General features: G+C 41.0%; 2 protein-coding genes across 3 annotated transcripts in view; one reads left to right on the top strand and one right to left on the bottom strand.

The window, feature by feature from the left end:
* Positions 1-5682: 5682 nt before the first annotated feature.
* On the top strand, positions 5683-22245 carry RAC1 (Rac family small GTPase 1). Of its 2 annotated transcripts, XM_006265269.4 has the most exons (7): positions 5683-5847; positions 13254-13325; positions 14920-15037; positions 17865-17921; positions 19609-19671; positions 20282-20441; positions 20617-22245. In XM_006265269.4, exons 1-7 carry the CDS (start codon positions 5813-5815, stop codon positions 20745-20747), a joined length of 636 nt encoding a protein of 211 aa, XP_006265331.1. In that variant the 5' UTR covers positions 5683-5812; the 3' UTR covers positions 20748-22245. The 2 variants fall into 2 exon arrangements, with proteins under 2 accessions (XP_006265331.1, XP_006265333.1); XM_006265271.4 differs by lacking the exon at positions 17865-17921 and having other exon boundaries at positions 5686-5847.
* Positions 21732-25443, bottom strand: part of DAGLB (diacylglycerol lipase beta) — a 21735-nt gene continuing 18023 nt past the window's right edge. The window contains exon 15 of the mRNA XM_006265281.4: positions 21732-25011. Within this exon, the coding sequence (XP_006265343.3) occupies positions 24816-25011 (196 nt within the window). The 3' untranslated portion in view covers positions 21732-24815. The remainder of the gene's footprint in view (positions 25012-25443) is intronic.

Raw genomic sequence — 25443 nt, 5'->3', positions numbered from 1 at the left:
ACTTTCCATGTTAACTGTTTAGTCTTAGAACATTTAATAATGAATAACACAACTGTAGATGTGGGAAATCTGAGGAATGGAGGCAATGGGACTTGTCCAAGGCTTCAGGGGAAGCCAGACAGAACCAGAACACAGGAAGCAATTCCTGACTTCCAGGTTTCTTCTCAGATCTCTCTCTTGGGGAATAACATCTTAATTCCACATCATTGAAATCAATGAGCGTCTTGCTTTTGACTTGTGTGAACATATCATTCTTGATTGCAGCATTTGTTTTTAAGTATCACATTTGTTTTAACTAGTACAAGATAGAAAACAACTCGAAAACCCCATGTTTCTCACTACTCTGCTTTGAAAAAATCATGTAGTCTGAATTTTCTAGACTAATACAATTAATTAATTAAATAAGAATGTATATCTTGCAGGCATGATCCTTCTTTCTAATACATTGTGAATTATTGTGCTTCTTGTAAACTCAGCTACTGCGCTTACCAAGTCAGCCCCTTAGTTTCAAATTGTTTTAAAGTTAAATTACACTGTATTTTCCCTGAAAACAGATTTTACACTTTCAAAACAGGTGTGCATTTAATTCTGTGTCTGGATATGTATTTATATAGTCTGCCAAATGCTAATCATGGTTAAGGGGTGTAAGTTGCACACCGGAAATCTATCAAAGACAGGAATACCCAGTTACCTGTGGGGGCACATTTCTCACAAGAAAACCACTCTCTCCAATCTCTCAATCCTGATCCTCAAAGGAAACTTACAAAACACTTCCCAGAAATGAGCCTATGAACTCCACTTCATCAGCCTCCTGGATACTAAAAATCATGGACTAAATATAGACATTGGATTTATGACACATTATAACCTGCCTGACATCTGACTCCCCAGGTATCTCTCCACTATTCCTCCCCCTTCTCTCTCCCCTGCCCCCCAGTCTGTCTCTCACCCCTTGACTCCTCAATCTACATTTTCACTGACTACCTGTCTTGTATGCATACCAGCCCAGCCTGGTTTCTTTACTTTTCATTCCATCCAGGAAGAGCACACACCAACTGCTGAAACTTCCTTAGCCTGACAAAGAGTTTTTGAACCCAAAAGCTTGCTTATTAATTGTTTTCCAACTATTTAAGTTGGTCTAATAAAAGAGATCAGATTCACCCAAAGAACCTTGTCTGCCAATCATGGTTAAGCACAGATCTCAGTGAACAATGCCATCTAGTGGCTGCAGCAATTATCTATGACTCAGGACCCCATGTTCCACTTCTGGGTTTGTCACAGGAGTTCATTGTATTTTCCTCATCTGTTAAATGGCTGTAATAAAGGTTATTTATTTAATTGTCATGTTGTGTGTGCGGCCTTATCGGTTAACTAGTATGTATAAATGCATGCTGATATTCTGGGATGAAAGATGATGGATGATGGAAAAGAACAAATGATGAATCCTGCAATCCTGAAGCTGTGTATCATAGTGTGTAAAAGTTTCCAGTATTACATCAGTCTGATTATCCTGTCACTCCCCATCCACTTACAGCTTTAATGTGGTAGTAATGCCAGTACATACACAATAAAAACATTTATACAGTGTAGTATTTGAAACATTTTCAAATGAGGACTTCCTCCTCATTTCTAAGAAAAACCTGTCAGTATTTCTTAAGGATGTTGTAGATGAAAAGCAGATTACCAAATTATAAATCAGTGTTCAAGTTCTGATATATGTTTCAGATTTATGGTTCACTATGTTATCAGTCCCCTGGAAGAATTTATAACGAATTACAATATCACCATATGTTTTTTCTACATAATTAGTATACAATACTACACTCTGTTTGTAACTGTATATAGGCAGTCCTCCAATTTAGGACACAATTGGTTCCTGAAAACTGCCTTAAGTCGAAACATTGTAACTCAGAACCATAGGAAACAATGTTATAAAGGAGGGATTGCTTCCTGAACAAAGGCCTGATACCCTATTTTCACTAAAAATAACCTAGAATTTTATACTCGATCAGTTATAGAAGAGTAATGTAGCTGCATTAATGTATTTATATTGTAAATAGCAATCATATTGATTTGGAAGGACTTCTTTGAGGTGACTGTTGGACTTTTTGAAGGGCTCTTGGTTGGACTTTTTGAAGGGTTCTTGGCTGGAGTCTTCTCAGAAGTTTTGGCTGCAGGTTTTTCTGGAGTCTTGTCTGCTTACTTAAAGAAGGTGTCCAAGGAAGTTTGGACAGATGTTCTCCAGGGAGATGGGCAATGCAGTTAACTTGTTTGTTGGTGTGGCGTGGCACTGGATCAAGCATTGTAAAGTTGAAACTGATGTCAGAAAGTTGAAATAGGGTGTCAATTTATAAACGTTGTAAGTCGAGGACTGCCTGTATTCAATACACATTATTGTAAGTTCCTAGCTCTGCCAGAGGGTCGTATTTTGCACCAGCTGCTACTCTCCACACCCTGGCTGCTGCTGCTACAACACAGATTGCCACCATTCTATAGCTACCACTAACTCAGTACCCAGGGCTGGGGCCCCTCTCATCTACCCCTAGGTCTGCTACCAGTTGTCTAACTCTAACCCTTCAACCTGTCCTTTCAGCCCATCCTTCATGCCTCTCATTCTACAGGCAAAGAATTTGTTTGCAAAGAGCTGTGTAAATGTATAGTTCATTACCCATTTCTTTCGTTTAATAAAATATTATTTCATATTAGGTACCAAAGAGATATAAGGATAATGTAAAATATAAATAAAGATATACAGATCTTAATTCATAAACAAGTAATATGTATAATGTACTCAAAAGAACATAAGGAACAAGAGTAACCATCTTTCTTGTATTGGATTCACAGCATTATTACATATTGAGCAATGCATGGCTGAGATTCCAAATGCAGAGTTACCATACATTTGACATTCTTCCATCCTGTCCTTTTTGAGTCAATCAAATCTTATAAATACATGTCAAGAAGATGGAACAAATACCTTGTTCTCTATTAAGTGGAATCTATCCAACGCCAAAAGATGGTTGAACATGGCTGCAAGTAAATAGCTAGTTTTCTGATATAAATATCTGAATACCCATGAAGCTGCTGAGTTAAATGTTTAAACCATGCCTTATGCTTGTACCTTATAAATCTGTGGACAGATGGAAAAAATTTGTTCCCAAAATAGTCTGATGGAAGAATACTGAAAAGAACATGTGCATAAAGATAGCAGTTACCTCCTGACAGGATAACAACATTTTGTGCTAAAGCAAATGTTTTCTCCATGGCAACCTTTATCCTTCTCTTTTTATCCTACTGAAGTCATTTTATGTTTTATCATAACAGTCAGTTGCCATAAACACAACTGCAAGGAAAAAAAAGTTACAATCTAACCACAGAAGTAAACACAAAGAATAAAATTATACTTTTAAGGTGAAAAAGACTTTTCTAAATTATTCTTTGTAAAGTAGAAAGAAAATTTGAAACTTTTCATGTTTAGATTTGGTAACTATTGTATTTATTTTTCACATTTTAAATATTGGAACCAATTTTACAGCTCAGGTAGCACAGAATTCAGAAAAGGCGGGCAAAGGTGGTTTGATAGGACCTTTTAACCTTTTCAGTTCCAGGTCTGCCTAGGGACATGCTAACCTCTGGCCTAAGCCAGAGCAGCTTCAGATCTGTCCCACCTAAGTGTATTGCACCAGCTAAGAGTAGCAGGAGCACAGTGGTACTCTGGCAGGCTTTTTTCTTCAATCAAAATCCATGCATGAGAAATTAGTACATTCTTACACTAATGTTATCCACATTGGACAAACCCATAGTTTTTGTGCCTCCTCCTTCTTGTAAAAATGGGAAATTAAGGCAATGGAGAATCGCATCTGTCAAAATTTAACTTCTGTGTATTTGTTGCAGGATCTCCAGAGTAGCGGTTCTCAACCTTTTCTGTACCAGGACCCATTTGTAAACATCAATGGCCAGTCCTGACTAGGGTGGCCATTCGTCTGGTTTTATAGAGCACAGTCTGTTTTTCTGGTCCTCTGTCCTCTATTGATATGAAACCAGATGCCTTTATGTCCTCTATTTTTCACCACTTCCCCCTGGCTGCCTGTGGGAGCTACCTGTTCGGCCCACACCTGCCACCGACACTGCCGTGGCTGCTTGCAGGAGCTCCCTGCTCCCTGCCACCACGGCTCCACCGCTGCCACCACCTGCAAGAGCTTGCCGTGCCCCCAGCCTCAGGAGGCACACGATGTTCAATGTGGTGGGGACAGTTGCACCAAATGCAATGGTTTAACTAAATGCATCTGTCTTCTATTCTTGAAGTACCTCGATGGCCACCCTAGTCCTGACCCTATGCCCCTCACTCCTGACCTGTGGGGGGCAGGGGGTCCCCCTTGCAGGCTGGAAATCTGCCAGACTGCAAGGGAAAAGCCCCAGTTTCCCACATTTTTCTCCTTTAAAGGAGAATCCATTTTAAACGTTTGCTCACAACCCTTTCATGTATTCTTGCAACCCACTCTTGGGTCGCGACCCACAGCTTGAGAAACGCTGCTCTAGAGGACTAGAGGATTAAAGAGGCGATGTTATCACAGGAGAGTGAAACCAGAGCATCTGAAAGGAGAAAGGAATCTTTGTCAGACTGTTTAAAAATTCTTGGGATGTTAACATCCGTTGAATGCAACATCCTAAACGCTTGGAAAAACACCCATCAGGATGACCGCTAAAGGACCGACTTTTTGGTGCAATGCTGAGGGTTGCCAACTCTGAGTGAAGCTATTCTGGGAGAGTTTTTTCCTAACATGGCGCAATGTTAGTTAAATAGCTAATGTAACGTAAATCTCCCGGATTGCTTTCAGTAGTCACGGGGACATCAATGCTGATCCCGGTAGAGTCCAGGCCGATCTGGGAGGGTTGGCGACCCTAGTAATGCTACATTGCGACAGGAGAAATCAACATTACACAATCGTAACGTGAAATCACGACACAGCTCGTGGTTTGTGGCTTGTTAGGCCATGCTGTCACCCGCTGAAAAGAAACTGGTGCTCAAGGATTTGCATAATAGAGAAACATGGTGACAAGAAGCCCTATGTCATATCACATGGCAGCGTGGCCCCACGGGTGGAAAATACTGCCCAGGGCAGCGGCAGCAGCCCCAGCACGTGCCAGCCCCACACCAGGATACAGCCCCTCGACATGGCGACTTCCAGTGCAGACGAAACCAAAGGGAGACCCAGCGCTGCAGTGAGGCCTAACGCTGGTGACAGTCACCCTAAGGTGCTCAGGACAAGGAAAGAGTATGAATGGAGACCAGGCCCCACCCCCACCTCCCCGGACTAGGTTAGTAGCACAAACATGGCAGCCCCACAGCTGAGGTGAGGCGACCCGAGCGTTTCCGAAGCCGTCACTCTGGGCCGGAGAAGCCCGAGCGCCGCCGAAGAGTCCCGAGGCCGCGCCGGCGATGAGCTCAGCGCTCCCGAGCGTTGCCGAAGAGTCCCGAGACCGGGCCAGCGATGAGCTCAGCGCTCCCGAGCGGAGCCGAAGAGTCCCGAAGCCGGGCCGCCGACCACGAAGATGCCGCGGGCTCCGAGCTCGAGTTTCCCCGAGCGCTGCCGAGGCCCGGCGCGGGGGAGGGGGGCGGCTCAGAGGCGGGCGGCGGGGCCGAGCGAGCGCGCCCAGCCGGATGTGAGCGGGCGGCCGCTTCCTGTTTCCTCGACTCTCGCGCAGCCTTGGGTGGTGGCTGCTGCCTCGTCGCCGCTTGCGGGCGCACAGGGCGGAGGCGGCCGAGGCCGGGCGCAAAGTCCCGCGGGCTCCTCGCTTCGCCGCCGCCCCGATGCAGGCCATCAAGTGTGTGGTGGTGGGAGACGGGTGAGTCCTCCCCGCCGCTCCGCGCGGGACCTGGCCGGGCCCGCCCGCCCGCAGGGAGGAGCCGCGCCCTCCCCGCCCGGGGCGCCTCAGAGCGGCGGCCCCGGCTCCCGCGGCCTGGGGTGGGGACTGTGCCGCGCTCCAGGCGGTCGGGCTGGTCCCTTGGGGCCCTTGTGTCCCTCTGGGTAGCTGGGGCCCGGGGGGAGGTGCGGGCTTCAAACCTTCCTGGGAATCATGGGGGTCCGTATCCATCTCCATTTTGCTGCTGGCGGCTTCCCCCAGCCTTGGCCGGGCCCTTCCTTGTGTCCCCAGCGGGATCCGTGCCCCGGTTCAAGGGTTTGGCTGCATAGCGCTCTTGAGCGAAGCCACTCCTGACGTAACTGGACGGGGAAGTCGGCCCCGTTGTCTCCAAACTACTTTTTAAAAATACTGGATGGCATGCGGTGACTTCCTGCGCACCGGCAAGGTTTCACAACCTGCCTTTACAGCCAGGGGTTACGTTTGCGGGTGATATAATCAGAGTCCGTCGCAAGATCTTTTGGGCAGGGACGAGCTTTACTGTATGAGTGTTACCTAGCACAATAGGGCCCGAGCCCTAATTGCGACCTCTAGCTATACAGCTGGATGACAAATAATTAGAAACTTGGCATGTGTATCCTCTGTAGAGAATGATGTATACCTGTGACGTTTTGTAGGCATTATTGTTTAAAGCTATTTTTAGGATGGTTTTAAGTCTGACTTTATGCATAGCTGCTGGCGTCCAGTGCAGAGATGGTGTGTACCGTGTTTGTTCCTCTTGGCATTTCAGTGGTGGACACTGTTGAATGTGCTCCATGTAGAAACTCTTCTAGGTATTTTGGAGACTTTCTTACTGGATGTCAGAGCTCAGGGGAGCATCACAAGCCAGCTGGAAAACAAGACTCGTCTTATGCAGTTATTTTTTTTTTTTTAAGTGGAAACAAAAATCCCAGTGTAGTCTGAGCGTAATCGGGTATCACAGAAAAAAACTTGCATAGATAGGTTGAAGAGCATAATTACAGCTAGAAGAAATTTCCATAAGCTTTGTATAATATAGTGTGGTGGTTTCATCTTTAAGTTAATGATCAACTTGTTAGGAGAGCCCTAAAAAGTTATCATGTATTAAGACTTAAAAATGAAATGTTTAAATGGTCTAACAGATAAGTGCTGGTTTTGATATTGTATGAGACGCCTGTCTTGGTTTTATTGCTTGTGCTTCATGAAAGGAGTGTTCCAGCACGTTTGACTGAGATTTGTTAATAGTGCTGCAACTTACTGGCACTGGTAGAAATGGCCAACTGTGATTTTTTTTTTTTTCTAGTTAGCTTAAATTGATGTAAAATATTTTTTACATCAAAATTATTGTCTCTTGTCTGTCTTCTTTTAATAGAAGTGTTTTATCTGTTTGTTCAGTGTTTTGAAGGAATGATTCTAGATTCAATGTAATAATTCCTATTTAAAATTTTCTTTAGCGTTAGTATCACTTACTAAATAAGTAGCTGCTTTTTGTGTTTCTCAAAACACTTTAGAAGACTGCTGCTTTATCTGGGATAGGCTACAAGCTCAGTCTTTATTACAAAAGCCCATATTTAAAAAAAAAAAATAGGTACTTAGGACACTGTATTAATAAACAGTACCGTATTAAAAAACAGAAGGCTTTAAACTAGAGAGGAATGTTACTTTTAGAAACCAGTGCAAACTAATGTGGCAGCATTATTCCTGTGCATGAAAGCTGGAAAACAAAAGCCAGTGATTTTCAACAAGGGTGCCATGGCACCCAGTGGTGCCTTGAGTTCCTTCCAATGGTGCTGCAGGGTGCCACGCAGTGTTAGTGCTGCTAGATGTACATGCATGTACACTATTCACAAGATAAATAAAAAAAAATTCAAATAAGTCCATTGTGCTCAAAACATTCTGACCTGTGTTTTTTCCCTGTTCTTTGCAACAGAATTGCTCCATTATTTTTCTATAGTAAGAAATGAGTAAAAACTTTTTTTTTCTTTTTTAAAGCTGGCATTTTCTAAGGGGTGTGACTTGAGTCTAAAAAGGTTGAGAACCACTGACCTGGCTGAATGAAGTGCAGAGAATAAGCAGCTTAAATAGTGAAAAGTAAACTTTATTTTTTTTTCTGCTGATATCTAAGACAAACAAGAACATTACAAGAATATTTCATAGACATTAGGGGCTGGAAGGGACCTTGTGAGATCGAGTCCAGCTCCCTGCCGTAGGCAGGAAATCAGCTGGGATCAAGTGATCCTAGCAAGAAAAATAAACAGATGGGTTTTTTTAAAGACTCCAGAGTAGGTGCTTGCACCACCTCTGGGGGGAGTCTGTTCCAGACCCTGGACATTCGCACCATAAGTAACATTTTTCTTATGTTTAGTCTGAATCGTTCTTCCTGGAGTTTATGGCCGTTAGACCTTGTTATCCCTTGGGGAGCTCTGGTGAACAGCTGTTCTCCCAGGTCCTGATGTACCCCTCTTATATAATTGTAGGCTGCTACCAAGTCACCTCGAGCCTTCTCTTTTCCAGATTAGAGTCCCAGATCCCTCTGCTTCTCTTTGTACAGGCTTCCCTCCAGGCCTTTAATCTTTTTACAGTGCTCTCCTTTGGACTCTCTCAAGCTTTTCCACATCCCTTCTGAAGTGGGGGGCCCAAAACTGGATGCAGTACTCCAGCTGCGGCCTCACCAAGGCTGAGTAAAGCAGGAGGATGATGTCCCTGGTTTTGCTTGTAATGCATCGGTAGATGCATGCCAGAGTTTGGTTTGCTTTGCCAGCCACAGCCGTTAAAAAAGTCTTTTGAAGCAGTTGACTCTTTCCACCCCCCAGCCGAGTGCAGAAATTCTAAACTGCTTCCTGAAATGCAGCACTCCTTTAAAAACATATTTCTGGTGGGTGGCTAATTTTCATTCCACTGACAACCTCACCTTCACCATTGGTCTGCCATTCTTCAGTTGATAGAACAATGCCATAGATTGAAATTTTAGAACAAAACCCCCTCAAACTGAATAATATTCTGGTTAATCTAGAATGTAATAGTGCCTTTCAGTAAGGGAAAAGATTTTAACTCTTAAGTGATAACCTGCTATTTTTATCCTAGGAGAGTTGTGTATGCCATTTTAAATTTTATAAAATATGAGAAAAGAGCTAGGCCTTAGGCCGTATCATGCAAGGCAGAATTCTAGTTCAGGTAGACTGGTAGAAGAAAGGAATTCCAACAGATGTTAACAGAGGATGCTATTGGTTCTTTGGCATCTAATTTTAGGGAAGTGTTAATTAAAGTGCTTCAGCTGGCCTTCACTGGCATGGTTGTAAGGGCTGTGTTCTCCTAGTCGGTATACAAGAAGTCTCCTGCTATAGCACTACCATCTGTGCAGCTCCACTGGTGTTGGCAATGGAGGGAATGCTGCTGTATGCTGCCTGCCAGCATCTTTATTACGATGTCATCTTATTCTGTTCAAAGTAGGTATAGTGTGTTAGGAGATTTCTCAAGCTTCTTAGTTATAGCTAAGGAGAGAGAACTTCCTGGGTTTCCAGGTACTAAAAACCTTGTGAAATCCTACATAAGTCACTACCTTGAATTGTACCTGGAAATGAATGGAGTCCAGTGCATTCTTGGGGAAATTTGGTATAATAATTACTGTAAAACTAGTTATATGGTGTCTCATCTGCCTGTGTTCTAGCAATCTAATCTAGAAAATTCTTGTGGTTAACAGGGAAAAATCTGAATTACAGCCTGATGTTACTAATTTAGGATTCTCTTAATAGGGTTGCAAGGTTGAGTGTATGGTTAAATAATTGATGGCATTTTTTGTAATACTTCCCAGATTGATCTGCAGAAAAAATTAAAACCATCTGTTGATCCATCTTAATTTCCAGCCCTCAGGTGTAAAGATGTATTTGCTATACAGTTAGATGCCTCCCTTAGCAAGTGGCTAAATGTTTTTCAAACTAAGTTTGTTAACATAATGCTTTAACAGGAGATGAGAAATAAAAATTAATGTAGGATTACCATAGCGAAGGTAGGTGTTACATGTTCGTTTCTGAGGTTGGTAACTACGCAAATCTGATTCATAGGGCAATGAGCCAAGAAGCTAGGGAGGCAGGAAACCTAAAATGGAACACAGGGTTGTTGGGCCTGTTTTTTCTTGTTTAACAACTGTCTGGTGCATGCTGCAGAACCATGCTACAGTTTTGAGTCTGGAATGACATTTTTTTTATCACCTCTTTTCTGAGCTGCTCTGAGTAACCACAACAGTCGCCTCACTTGGTGAGATGAAGGGAGGCAGTCAAAAGGGGTAGGGGGGAAAGTGTTCTTTAGTCACTTGTGAAGATGTGGAATTCACTATTAGTTTTCAGTACAAACCAGGATGTATAGTGTGATAGGCTTGTCTAGGATGGGTCTTTGAGCCTGACTATGTTGTAGATTCTACAGAAGGTTTTGTCTCCAAGTCCTAGCAAGGGGCTTGAAGAATGTGACATTTTAGTTCTTCTAGGGTTCATGGTTTTGATTAATCAGTTATACATTAGACCAGTCTATTCAGTTCTCTGGCATTTTGAAAAGGCTTGGTTAAAAAATGTTCTTTCAAATTTTCTTCTTGGAACTGTTGAATACCCCAGTGCATTAGTGTCTTTGTTATAGAAATCTATTAGTTTAATTATGTATAAAATAAAAAGTAAACTAATAGGCTAATATATGTGTATTATCCATGGGATATCTATCGATATATATTTTATACAAAAAATAAAAGATGTGTGAGGTTACCATCTTCAGAGAATGCCAACAAGCCCTGAGTCTGAAAATGTGTAATTTGTGTACAGAGCTTTATAGTACTTAGCATTTATGCTGTGCTAATCTTCGGATATTAATCCTTACAGCAAACATGTGATGCAAGTAACGAATGCCTACTTTGCAGGCTGGGAAAATGTAGAGAGGCTGTGGCATAGCTGAGACTACAATTCTGGGAGTAGCTGGTTTCTTGTCCTGAGCCCAAACACTGAACTACACTACACCCATCCATGGCTTATACTAGGGGTGGCCAGAGTTACTCACCCTGGGAGCCACATCCCATCCTCCACCAAAGTTCAAGAGCTGGAGGGGTAGGGGGTGCTGAGTGACACAGAGTAAGGTGACTCCTCACCCCCCGGCACTGCTGAGCCACTCTGGCTTTCCCTGTGGGGAGCTTTCCCCATGGGGAAGCCTGGCACCTGAGCTGGCAGTCCCAGAGGGAGAGAAGGAGGGAGGAGGGTGGACTCGGGGCATGCTCCCTGTGGGGAAAGCTGGAGTGATGGGAGGTGCTGGGCTGCGCTGTCCTCCGGACCTGCCTTGGGAAGAAGTGGGCAGGGCTTTGGCCAGTTTCCAAAGAGCCGCAAGTACTGTGCTGGCGAGCTGCATGTGGCTCGTGAGCCACGGTTTGGCCACCATGGGCTTAGACTTATGAGATTCTGGATATTGCAGGCATCTTTGGTTTCTCCAGATATTTTTGATAGGAGGATTCCCAGCCCATCTCATGTATACAACTGTAAAACTCACCTGAAACTGCAGTAAAAATTTGACACTAGTCAAGTATAGAAGTAGATGTCATAATTAGAAGTATCATTTGGCACAAAACATAGTGCAACCCTGAACAGGAAAACCTCAGTTTCTGTTAAAGGCTGAAACTCAGACATTTTTCATATGTCTTTTGAAGAAATTAAAATGTGGTGAGGGTAAACTTTGTAAGACCAAAAAATGATAGTAGAGTGGGTATTGTGCTGCAAGGAAAGGGAGCATTGCAAATTGCAGCTTGACACATGGAATAAAATGCCAAAGAACCATCCTGATCAGATTGGGCCTGGGTTTCTCTAAGGCTCAAATGTTACTGTAATATAGCTTGTTATGATCATAGGGTATTATTGAACTGAGATTTAAAAGAAGGTGGTGAAGAATCCTATTATTGGCAGCGTTGCAATAAATGGTGTAACTTCTAGCTCTGACAGAGCATGGGTCTTACCTAGTACACCTTGGTGCTTGACCAGATTCCAACTTCTGGAGCCTTTTAATTAAATTTAAAGGACAAGAGGATATTTTTAGCAGTGATGTTTTAATTATGGAGATTTTGTTTAACATTACTAAGTAAGGTAAATACAGCAGTGTGTGTGGCTGGCCTTATGAACACCAAATATGAAAGATACATGAGCTATTATGAATAGTAGGTGTATAATCCTTGGAAACGCATCAAGGGTTAAAAGAGTGCTGGTGTCTTGTTTAATCAGCACACTGCTTGCCCAAAACTTCTGCATGGACATAATGCATGTCTTGCATTAGGATGAACATCTTTTAAGAAAGAAGTAATCAGCAGAAAGAACATAATCCCACAACTAATGTCTTCACAATTAGTTGCTGCAGAGAGAGATCCTCTGGAGTCTGTTGTTGAAGGATATTGCTCTTAAGTGAGAAACAAATATGAAACCTAGAGGAACTTGAAAGTATCAGAAGCCTGCTTTCTCTTCAGATGCTGAGTCTCTTTGAAAGAGAAAAAAAACTAAGTAGTCAGATCTCAAGTATCTTAAGCCTTATTAATTGAAACCATTATAAGAATGTAGTTTGTCCCTTCTTCAGTGTTTGACTTGGGAGAATGCTGGGAGTAGAGAACTGACTGTTGGGCTTTAAAAGAAGTGTGGAAGGCAGATGTCTCTGAATTATCTGAACCTGTTTGGGATTTTTAAAATTTTTGCTGGGGGAAAGATTTTTTTTTAAGTGCACACAACTCGGTTTCAATGTTAGGATATGGTTTTAACTAAATAATTTCCACGAGATGGCTGGGTTTCCAAGGAAGGGATGTTACCTTTTCACTGTCATGTTGCAGTATTATGATATGCTCTGAAAGGCTGCCACTTCTGTTTCACTGAGCCCTCCAAAATGGCATTGTGATAAATTGGCAATAGTTTCTCATTAGGGTTAGGTGACAAAAGTATGAGTTGTCTGAAAGGTGAGGTGAGGCATTTGAAGGAGCTGTATGAATGGTGGCTGTCGTTTCTATTCAGTGAAACTGGTTAAGACACAGCAAAATGAGTTGGCTACTAATATATGTGGCCTCGTTAATTTAAGCTTGAACAAAATAGTCTAGGTCATAATGTTTGCATATTTTGAAAGATGCCTATTAATTATTCAGATCTACCTTGACCACTAAGAATCAGTTTATTTTCTGACTAGTCTGTTTACTAGTCAAGTCAGCTTCAAGCCCAGGCTTGACCCCTTACAAATTCAGGTTTAAATTTAAACTTTTTGCAAATGGATGAATGAATGTAATTTGGGGGGGAGTGCAAAGGCCTGGTTATATCTAGAAGGTTTTTTATTTTCCATCACATGTAAGAGTACTGCCTTAAATTACTTTAATCTCTTTACAGTGCTGTAGGTAAAACATGCCTACTCATCAGTTACACAACCAATGCTTTTCCTGGAGAATACATCCCCACTGTGTAAGTATAATCATGAAACCTTATAAACTGATTTAATGCATTCTTTACACTTGCCATCACTGGAGTTTATATAGTTTAAACAAGCAGGAAACATCTTTCAGCTTTGTCTGAAAGGTTAATTTCAACTCTAAATTTATTTCATGAGAAGTATTTTTTGGCTTGCACTAACCTGTTTGTCAGGTGGCCATGTGCAGTAGTATTCATGTGATAAGTTATTTTTTTGTGGACTCTTGATCAGTTCACATCTACTTTGCCCAATAACTCATTTCTTCTGGGACTGTGTTTAACATTGTCAGCTACAGTTATCTTTAAAGAAAACCTCATGGTTACTTCCGAAGGGAGAATTCCTACGTACAAGTGACATTCAAGGTTCAGACTCTTGCAAGCCATTCAGGACTGCAAACAGAATCACAAGGAGCGTTTTTTTTGTTTGTCTGTGGTTTTGTTCTGTTTTTTAAATATGTACCAGAGAGCTGGTAGGGTTTTGTCCCTTCTTGCAAGCCCTCCTCAGTTGCCAAGCACAGTTCCTATAGTAAGCATTACTAAAGAACATCTATTATTTTGGTACTTCCTGTGATTTTTGCAGTTCAGGGTTTTCAACACTTGTATTATTTAAATCTGTTTTAAGGAATTTGTAATTTAATTCACCCCCACCTCCAATTCAGGGTAGGGTGGAACTTTTTACACAGGCAGCTTTCCCTGCTCTACTGTGTCCTCATTTAAAATATAAAATATGTAATTGTTCTCCTACAAATGGTAAGAGTGCAGCTGAGATTTTCAGGTACTAAAATATATTGTACTATAAATGTACTGTGGAAATGTTTCTCTTCCTATTGGTCATTGCTACCCTTATTTTGCTATACCTTTTCTGTTTCCTCAAGTTGTACTGTAAATACCTCAATGACTTTTCATATGAAACATTTTAATGTAGTCCATCTTTAGACTTTGCAGTTTATTACTGTTTTATAGACAAAAGTTGACTGCATTCTCAGTTCTGGCTTAAATGTCATAAAAAGTGGTGGTCTTAAAAAGGATCTTTCCTGTTTATCTATTTGCCTCCGAATAGAATTTTCCAAATCATTTTGATCACCTAAATTTACAAGGCTTGTGTTTGCCCACTGAGACTCTTAAATCCTTATTAAGTATTACTCATCTTGCTGCTTTTGTTACATGCATAGAACAATAACAATAGGTTTTTAATTCTTACACAATACAGAGGCAGATTAGGTGGCTGATAAGTGTCCCATTCAGAGGAGTACGTATTTGTCAGTTAAGTGAATCACCTTTTTTCCCAGACTTGTTTGCTTAGCAGTTTTACACATTTTCTGATAAAAGGTAGTGAAAAGAAACTAACTCCAGCAGACTTAGTTTGAGCTGCATTTTCCCCTCGAATATTCCATATCAGACTTAATATTTAAAGAATAATCATTCATTATTTGGGGCAGGAGGCTGTACTCTGGCAAGTGCCTTTTCTGTCCATCATGTTTGACTGGAATTTTGTGAGAGCTCAACCTCTGGGACTTATTGCAGAAGAAGAATTTGGTTCCATCTTGGAAGCATTTCAGATGATCTCACTTTGTATTTTATTTTATAGCTTTGACAACTACTCTGCTAATGTAATGGTCGATGGAAAACCAGTGAACCTGGGTTTATGGGATACAGCTGGACAAGAGGACTATGACAGATTACGTCCATTATCGTATCCGCAAACAGTAAGAAGCTATAGCACAAGAGCTGAAATTACGTTTATAGTCTAAGTAGTCTAATTGTCTTTACTGAATATAGCTATGGTTAACGCTTATATTAAATAGCAAAGTTAACCTTTTGCAAATTTCTGCTTAATGCTGAAGGTGTAATACTTTAGTATACTTCAGTATGAGAGCATTCTGCATTTAGCAGTTGTTAAAACCTGCATTACCCATGTATGCTGATGTGTGTTGCCTTTCTATGTAGTTGCAGCCCCAGAATTAACTGGAATATTTATAAATTTGGTGAATGGAGTAGTCTCATCAGCAAGTCCATTGATTTAAGGTTAGCATGCCTGCCAAAAGTAGGGATTTGTCTTTGTTTCTCAGGCGTGCTTGTTTTGGTTGCCCACTGACATGAACATTGCTAAGCACTTGATGTCATTCAGCCTCATTTGGTTCCAGAGGTAGTATTAAATGTGCAACAGCATGCCTTTAAAAGAAAATGTTGCTGTTGATGTGGGCACTGTTCCGTTAGGGTTCTTAAATTATTTCAGCCCAAGGCAGTTTTTATTGTGCTCTTACAGTATTAAACTTGGGAGAAATGTATATGTTGCTTCATTGCTTGCAATCTGTCAAATCTTGAATATGCATATGCTGTCCCCTGCTTGTCTTGGATAGGGAAGATGAAGTAGTCTTCTCTGTCTGTAGCTATCACAACAGCTCAGCTAATATCTTCTAGATGCTAGTCTCCTGAAGCTGTCTTCTGCTAAGCCCAGTGGTCTTGGTTTGAGGAGATTCCTTTTTCTAACAGAACTGTCCTTGTTCTAAAGGAAAGTGGTAATTTGTAGTTATATTACAGCAGAATAATTACTAGCTACTACAGTGCAGGAAACTGGCTTTCATGTTTTCAGATCTTGTTCAGTTAGTCTGTGGTCTGCCTGCATTCTTTAAGACAAGACTTTTATTAAATGAACCATAATATTTAAATTTCTGGTAACCATATCTTAATTCATTAGTCTCATTTCTCGTTGTGCCCATCAGTCCTTACAGTTAAGTTTTCTTCTCAAGTCGTAGACTAGAGGCTACTGCTATTGTGTCAGTTAGAGAATGGCAGCAAAACTGCCAGAAACTTCTGTTTCTGCCAGCAGCTAGGAAGAAAAAGCAGTTATTAGACCCTCCTCGTAGTAGGTGATAACATTGCTAAGACTGCCCAAGAGCCGGTCAGCATCATGGAAACACAGGCTGCAGTCAAGTTTGAACAGATGAAAGGATGTGGGAGGAGGGACCATAGGCCAAGCTATGCTTTGGGGGTGGGCCATGCTTTCGTACCTGGTGCAGTGAGCAGTGTGTGGGCCTGTGTGATTTTTGGGTTATAGCACACAACAGATATTGCATGCAGTGTATAATGGATCGATCCTACATCATTAATAATGACTCTTGCACCATAAATAATGATTGTAATTTATGTGCAAACACTTGGAGAATATGCTGTACTGTGTGCTGCTTTCTAGCAAGAGGAATATAAAAACAGAAAATAAAATCATATTTTAGGCACTGATTTTTATTTTATTTTAAATGTTTTCCCTCTCCCCACTCTCTTGTGCTAATGCTTACCCAGCTTGAGACAACACTGCCTCATCTTGTATTTTTAAGAGCTTCTTGATTTCACTATTTAAAAATGTGCTGTTGCTAGAAATCCTTGGTCATGGTTATAATGTGAATTAGAAAGCACTAGTTCAGGTAGAACCTGACTTGCCTCTGGATCCTGACTTTCACCAAATAGTGACAGTAAACTTGACAGGAACCTGTTTGTGAAGCCATGTGCAAAGTCAGGCTTTGCTGAATGCTGTAACAGTACTGTCAGTGATGCTTTTGATCAGAGGGCACGTGTGCGTATATGGAGTCTTCCTAATATGTTTTTCAAGCAGAGTCTGTGCTGGCCCATGTGCTGGCAGGCTTTGCACTGAGTCCCTGGCCCCCAAGCTGCAGTTTTGTCATTCCGCTGTGTGTAAAGGACAGTAAATGTGTAAAGCCAGGCCTGTGTTCACAATGCTCTATATGGAGGTGAGCTGTTTTGGGGCTAAGTATTTAGTGTAATGGTCAGGTCGCTGCAAGAAGTGCTTGTGCACATGCTTTGATCAAAGAGCATATGCAGCTGTTAATGGTGACTTGGGCATAGGTGATATAGGGAGAACTTTGGACGTAAGGGATTAACAGCCGAGAGAGCGTAAGATTCCCTGAGGTGTGAAGAGCTTTGGGAACCATGTGAATGTAAAGGTGGTGTGCTTCCTAGGAAGAGACCAGTCAAGTAGCAGTCTGGCCAGACACTAAACTGTATCTGCTGATATTGTCAGCTGTAGGATTGTCACAGAAAGGTTCCATATACTCTTTCAGTTCAGTGGATCAATCGGTGTGTAATCAGGCTGTTTTGATATCTGGGCACTAAACCATGCTCCAGACTTGGCTACCTTGACATACTCTATCTTCAAAGATTTTCTGAATAAGGAAAAGTACCCGATTAAATAAATCCTACTAATTTTTTTTCACTGCAAAACTTTTTTTTTCTTATCCATTCAGTTCCACTGTGTTGTGGGGCCTTCAAACTCAGAAAGAAAGCAGTTTGCTGTTGTCTTTGTCACTAACCTATTTCTACATCTTTGGAAAAGACTTCTGTCAGGCTTTTCAGAAGTAATGTGTGTCAAGTAATGTGGCACTGGCCAGATGAGTGTTTTCTTTTTGAGGGGAAAGTTCTGTGAGGATTGATGAGCACAGTAATTCTGAGAAGAAATGGTTCATTAAGAGCACACTTAAAGGTACTCCTGAACTTAATTTATGTCATACCTGTTATTAGGTTGGAGGGACCAGTGGTAAGAATGTAACTTCCAGTCTGAAAGATCAACCTATTTCCGTATGTAACACTTTCAGTAAATTTTGTTTCCCAGTTCTGTTCTTTTTTGCTTAAATAGTGATAAATTGGCCCCTATTTTACTAGACTACAACTTTATCTTGTGCTTAGAGTTGTATATCTCTTGGATCTGTATTATTGCTTTATTGATGTGTGTGTGTGCTGCTAGCTCTGTAAATCAGAGCTCTGAAGAGTAACCAAATAAGGAGCTAAAATGTTGTTTGCCAATACATTAATTAGATTTGTGATATGCAGGAGCCAGCTGAAAGTTGCAGATAATTCATAGAATTTCTTGTCAATCCAAAGCACTGAGCCTCTGAAGGAAAGCGGGGAGGAATCTGCGCAATACACAGAATTGGAAAACAGAAGTAGTGGCCATAGTATCACGTTGTTTGGTGTTGCACACCTTTCTTCTTCGGTGTTCTGGCTTTGGAAACGTGCTTGGGTGATGCATGAGTAAATGGGTTGCAAGTGCATAGCAATGCAGGTGTCAGTAGTTAACCTAACATAATGCCTTGAAATGCACCACAATTGACTAACATTATGACATACCTCTCATTTCTTAACAGATTTAGCTCATACTTGTGTTTGCTTTGTTGTGGGATGGGGAAAGCTGGAGCTTGTGAGACTTGTTCAGGTGTAAGAATAATGTAGCAAGACTAGTAATATCTAATTTATCAGATCCAGAAAATTTTCTGGTTAGCCAGGTGAACATTTTCTCAACAGCTCTAGAAACACATAAGCCTATGAACCTTATCAGCCTTTGAAACGTACACATTCTAGAAGTTGCTACAAAATCTTGTCGATTTTTATCTATTTTGCAGTCATCTTTTCTTTGAAATTTTTTAAAACCCAGTTGATTTATTGCAGTAATCAGCCCCTACCTTTCAGTTGAAAGACAAGCAGTGTATGCTGCCTAAAGGCTTTCACTGTCTTGAGTTAGTTGCATAAGGAAAGAATGGGAGGGTGGGCTAGTCAGGTCAGTGCAGTCATGGTTTTTTAGAACTCCCCTAATTCTGACTGAGCTGGAGGAAGGAAACTGAAGTGTGTTAATGCAAAAATAATATCTGATCAATGTGAAACCAATGCAGGGTTCACTGTAATCTCTGCACAGCAGTTATGCTGTGGGAAATAAGCTGATTTTCATCCAATAAGTTTAGATGGGCTAAGAATGTTTTACATGGAAGCATTTGTTTATATTTGGCCAGTAGATCGTTCTTTTACTCAAAATTGCACCTGTTTGTTCAAACTGAAAGCTCTTAGAACCAGTGTTATTTCCTGTCAGAAGTAGTGGAACAGTCGCACCTCATAACATGGGATTTAAAGTAGCAAGCTAAGTGTGAGCTTGTGTAAAGCTCGACTCACTTGAATTCTCCTTGTGTGCAAGATGGAAAGAAGTCTGCAGTTCTAATGATTCTTCTCACTACCTACAACTTTTACTGCTCCTCGCCTTTGTTTGTTGTTTGTTGTCAGGGACTTTTTCAAGGTTCTTCTGTATTTTCAGTGTTTGAGTATCACAGATTTCAAATGTAGGGAGCAAGACTTGAAAATGCAAGCATGCTGCCAGCATAACTGTTCCAGTGTTTATAATCAGCCAGCTCAGTAACTGAATCAAAAGCTTAATTATATTAATGAGTGTGTTCTCCAGAGTTCTAGTATACTGAGCTAACTTTCAAAACTTGCTTTATAGGATGTGTTCTTAATCTGCTTTTCACTTGTGAGTCCTGCTTCCTTTGAAAATGTCCGTGCTAAGGTAAGTATAGCCTAGAGAGCACTCTTTCCTTGAGATTGATTTGGGTCCTGTTTGTTAGGTTTCAACCTGTATTCTTTCCCTTGATTCAGGGAAATGAGGTTCACATGCCCAGTGCTGGGACCAGTCTTCTGTAAAAACAGATGGTCATTGTCAGTAGCATGATGGAACAGTGCAACTTTACTTAATTGTGCAGGAAGACTTAGCAAATCTGTCTTAAGATACGGTGTGGTGAGGGGAGGCCTATTCAGTGGAATTCAGAAGCCTTTTTTATTCCTGTCATGATTTTTTCCATGGCCAAGGAGAAATTATCCATACTCTTGTGTTGGACTTCTCCCATGGATGGGCTTGGTTTTCCTGACTGCAAAAAACGGAAGAGCAAACAAAGTTGCATTAGGGTTTTTCACCCTGGATAATTGACGACTTCTGGCTAAGACAAGGAGTTGAATCTCTGTATCTGTAAACGCAGGAGGACATTTACAGTATAAAAATGAGGTCTTGTGGGGGTTTGCTTTCTCTCTTAATATACTGTAAAGGAGTTTGGGGAGGGAAAGCGTTTGAAAGCCTTACATGAAAGTTGTTGCACATCTGCTTCTCTTTTATTTTTTTCCAGTGGTATCCTGAGGTGCGGCACCATTGCCCCAACACCCCCATCATCTTAGTAGGTACCAAACTTGATCTCAGAGATGATAAAGACACTATTGAAAAACTGAAGGAAAAGAAATTGACTCCAATCACCTACCCACAGGGGCTTGCCATGGCAAAAGAGATTGGTATGATGATTCCCAAGTTAACATACTAAAATTCATGCTACAGCTTCCTTTTAAGAAAAAAAAAAAATCCCCCCCCCCCCCCCCCCCCGTGGCAGTCCACTAAAAGCAGTGTTTTGTGTCACTGGCACACTGTAGAGAATTGTTTTGTAACTTCAACCTCTTTCGCTCTGCACAGGTGCAGTGAAATACCTAGAATGCTCAGCACTTACACAGCGAGGCCTCAAGACAGTGTTTGATGAAGCTATTCGAGCAGTTCTTTGCCCTCCTCCTGTAAAGAAGAGGAAGAGAAAATGCCTGCTGCTGTAAATGTCACCCTCCCTGCCCCCACTCCGAACCCCATGTGCTTTGCTCGAACAATGGAGCATTCACATTCAATGCCAAGTTTTTCTGTTATAAATTTGTTCTTTCATGACATTTTTGAACCAATCAACAATTTCAGTTTCACTTGTTTTAAAGTATGAGAATTGCTTTTCATTCTACTAAAAGTGAAATCTTAAAAGACCTATGTAAAGCCTTATTTTTAAAGTCCTATTGTTGCTCAGATTAATCAATTGTTGCCAAACTATCTGCTGAACTAAGTTGCATTGTTGTGCTATGAACACTAAGCACTAAACTGTTTTAAAGACATCTGTCTTTAAGAAGACTCTAATGTCCATTAGGAAATGCAAAAACACTCTCGTTTTTCACAGAGAAGTAACAGTACAGTATCCTTAGCAAAATGTTGCTAATGCATTCATTAAACACTTTCTCAACCCAGGGTTGTTGCGTAGCATTGTGTATCAAACCTAAAGGAGTACAAGAATTGATATTATGACTGACCACCTTGAGTCACAGTAAAAAATGCTTTGTCACTGGTAAGGGCTCAGTTGCAATTTAGTTCTTACTACTACAATTAAATATAAACATTCTTAATTGAAGTTTATCTAGTCCTTTTGATAGCATTGTATTGTGATGGATAGGTGAAGCACTGGTTGGAGATCAGATGAGGTTGCCAGGCAGTATTTGACACTGTACAGATCAATTTATACACTATGTTGTCAGAGTAGTTGAAAACTGAATAGACACTTGTCACAGAAAAACCAGTAAACTTCTATCACAGATATGCAGTAGATGAAGAGAGGTTGGTGTTCATAGGTAAGTTCTGGATTTCTTTTCAAGTAGGGCATTCACTTGATGATGTTTTTGAACTGGTCATTCCCACAACTGTTGAACTTAGAAAAATGCTTTTCTTGTAGAATCTCTTGTTACTGAGCAATATAACTTGTATTTTAAAATCTTTGAGTGATAGAATTTTGCATTTTTTTTGGTAGATTAGTTGAAGCATATTCTTATTTTCCTTTTCTGATCCAGTAATTTTTGTGCTTTTGGAGGAGCTTTCTTTAGTCTTCTATATACTAGATGTAAAAATCAAGTGAGCAGCTTTCCAAGTTTTAGTAATTTTTTTATACTTTAGACTTCCTTAAACTATGAACCTTCTCAAGCATCACTGTTTGCCAGGTATCCCAGCACTGTAATGTTACTAATGCTGACAATTGTCCTTTACCTCACCTACATGTACATGTGCATCGATTTATTTAGTAATGGTAACTTGGGTCTGTGAGGTTCTGTAAACTAGTGCTAGTGCTAACAATGTTCTGTACATTCTAAACACTGGCAAGAATACAATGTTGAACTCCACCCTTTCAACCACTAGAGCAAAATTTAAAAATCAAGTTGCAAAATTGTGAAGTTTTTACATTGATCTTTTGCTAATGCAATTAGCAGTATGTTTTGCATGTATGACTTAATAAATTCTTGAATCATGTTATTGGTAATGTGTGAATTTCTGAGTAAGGGTTCTTAGACAGTGACTGCAGAAGTGTGAATGCTGGCCATTCTTTGTAAACCATGACAGCAGGGGTTTGTTTGGGACTGGCTTTCTGCCAGTCATGTGCGTTTAAAAACAGGCTCTTTAAAATGAGTTAGTGTTTGAGATGTTTTGGTGGCAGGCATGGAGATTAGTTTTTGGATCTCTGGTCTAAGAACTAAGTAACACACTTTCCCCAGCCCCCAGCATTGCTCAGACACTGCGCTCATTTTGCTTGGCATTAGCTCTTGCTAAAGACTTGCAACCTAACTCCTATGCAATGAATGCTTAGTCCCAAACCACATACTCCAGGAGCAGGTTTTCAAACTCCTGTGGGAAAAGGCTTGAATTTCATGTTAAGTTGTAGAGGCTGTATAGATGATTTCCCCTCCCTCCCACCCCCATTTACAACAGGGTACTCCACTAGGGTGACATCTGGACTAGCTCAAGCAGGATTTGGAAGGTAGTAGTTGTACAAATAAAGCTATTTCCTTTCCTTGAGGCAGCTTTCCATTTTCCTCTCCCTAATTTTTCTTATCAACCTTAATGGGTGATCTTTAGTTCAAGTACCACTAAGTGTCACAGATATGAAAAAAAGCAGGGGGGGGAGGGGAAAATGCTAGATCACACTCCATTTACCAACTGTCAGACTTGACCAAATGCTCAGAAGCAAGGTAAATGCAGAGTGATGTGCTGTGTGTTAAGGAGGGCTGAAAATACTGCTAATGAACATGTTGAATCTTTGCTCCGCTCACTGGGGGTAAAACAGGTGATCAGGTTTGTTCATATGTCTCATTGTCCCAATTAATGCCCTCCCCCCCAGTGTTTTATCTTGGATACATCACAGGGATTTGAGATGTGGCAGTGGGTTTATACATTGGTAGGGTCTCGGAAGAAAAGACTGTGGCTTGTGGGAAACTCCTACTACCCTAGGAGAGGCAGGTTAGCTTAACTTTAATGTCTCCATCTGCATCAAAGTAACTGGGCATAAAAATCTGGTCTCACCCCACAATGTGATTTAAGTTCTTACAATGCTATTAGCCACTAGTTGACCCCCTGCCCCATGAAGACTGCCACTATGAAACACCCAGCTACAGTAACAGGATTCAGTTAACAAAGGAGGGATTCCTACCCTGGAGGTAAAAAGCAAGAGTCTTACTTCTGCAGGAACTCATGGCCTCCAGCAGTGCAACATTTGCTAATACTATACAGTAATGTTAGCTGATGGTCCTGTTGACTAAGCATTCAAATCACTGAGTGAAATGCTCACTGGATTGCATCTTTGTCCTACCCTGAAGCATGGGAAGGTATTCAGTATTAAACATTTTTTATTTTACAAGAACTTTATTTTGTCCTCAGTTAAATGGCACAGCAAAAGCAATACAATGGGATCTGAAAATGACTGCTCTGACTATAAAAACACTGTGTAGAAAAATGCTTTGTAAGGGACCTTCTCTGAAGAGTAAGCCATAGAAGCCAAAAAGTTAGATTTGTTTTAAAATCTGACAACTTGACAACAGAAGCAGGTCCTTAGCCACTGCTTTCTTAAGTCATGGTTTCTGTAGAAACTTAAAAAAAAAAATAAAATAGCAGTTTCCACAATTTTCCATGGAATCGCCAAAAGAAAAGCTTACTAGAATACAAAGAAAGCACAGCAATTCCCGCAAGGCTCCAAAAGTCACCTCCACATGCCATGATAGGCCTGCAAAAATCCCTTTGTCTCACTGCAATTTTGGTAGGTCCCTAGCAACGTCAATTTACAGTTCTGACAGGTACAAGACTTCCTGAAGGAGCCAATTGCCCTCAAGCTTGTGAATGGAGGACAGGTATGCTGTCCAGCATACCCTTAAGAAATTAATCTGAAGTGTTTCTACATTCATAATGCAGGAGGTATAGGTGTGAAAAAACATAAAACCTAAGCAATAGATACAAAAATATTGCACATTAAATACAAGAAAAAAAATGCACCATGGGCTGTTACTGAAACATCATTTCAGAGGAACAAACAAAAGTTTCTGCTGTTTCACTTTGTTGTTTTCATCTTCCCACACACACTTCCTCCAGAAACTAGCTGTTCTAGACAGTGCAGTTCTGCTTTATTTTGTAACATCCAAGAATCTTGGTGACATAAAAAGATGGGCAGCAGACCTCATTGTGGCTCAGTCTCCTACCTATAAAATGAAGTCTGAAGCAGAGCTGAAGCTACAATACAGGTTGCAACATCTGGCTAAGGCAGGAACCATGCTGCCTCAGTCTCCCTGTTTGTTAGTCAAGATCTAGTGGTTTACACATAATTGGCTCAAGTTCCTTGTATTGTTCCATTTCCAAAGACAGTTGTTAAAATGCAGAGAGGGTTCAAGTTCTGAATTTAAGAGCCTCCACAGAGCAAAATGCATTTTGCATTCTGAAGGAATCACTTCAACCTCTCGTTTCCATTTCAGGTATGGCATAAAGGATACTTACGTCTGCTTAAGCACAACAGGTCAAAAGCCTCCCGAATACTTCACCTGAGAGCAGCACTGCTGTTCTCATACTACGTTGGTATTAAAATCATCTTGTGTCTGACAGGAAATACAAGATGCTTTATCCTGGGACAAGCTGTTCAGAGCCTTAAGTACAACATCTGGCATGTGATCCGTTATCATCTTGGGACTTATTAAAATATTTCTGAAGACAGTTTCTTTTGACCATCTTGCAGTGTATTTAATGTCTGAAGAGCACCACCTAGAAAGAAATATTTTGTTAGCCTTGAAGCCAGGTGACTAATGGGCCCCCCAAGCTTTGTATGTGCAGTGCTGGAATATTTTAATAGAAGGGGAAAGTGGGATCCTCCAGATGCCTGACTGCTTGATTCTGATCCACTGCTGATAACACAAGTTCACCACAGGCATGAGCAGGATCAGAACTAGGCTAACTTGGTGGTTCTGGAAATCTTCCTGCCAAGCTGCTCTTCAGCTGGCTCCTGCTTTGATTACACTTGATTAGGGACATGAGTACAATACCGTGCAGTCTCAAACACTTAACATGGTAGTTAACAACCAGAGTGATACTGCTGCTATGACTTTTTTCCCCTTAGTTTCTGTTCACAAGTTAAGCTCTTCCATGATAATATTTAAAGAACAATTAATATTTATTAGATTAGTTCAAAATGCTATG

The sequence above is a fragment of the Alligator mississippiensis genome, chromosome 13 (genome assembly GCF_030867095.1).
Source record: "Alligator mississippiensis isolate rAllMis1 chromosome 13, rAllMis1, whole genome shotgun sequence".
In the NCBI taxonomy this organism is placed as follows: domain Eukaryota; kingdom Metazoa; phylum Chordata; order Crocodylia; family Alligatoridae; genus Alligator; species Alligator mississippiensis.
This window is presented reverse-complemented; position numbering and strand designations above follow the sequence as displayed.

Coding starts and splice junctions, on each gene's coding strand:
- RAC1 (XM_006265269.4), top strand. CDS start 5,813: ATGCAGGCCATCAAGTGTGTGGTGGTGGGAGACGG. Junction 5,848..13,253: donor TGTGTGGTGGTGGGAGACGG/GTGAGTCCTCCC, acceptor ATCTCTTTACAG/TGCTGTAGGTAAAACATGCC. Junction 17,922..19,608: donor TGAAAGATCAACCTATTTCC/GTATGTAACACT, acceptor CTTGCTTTATAG/GATGTGTTCTTAATCTGCTT.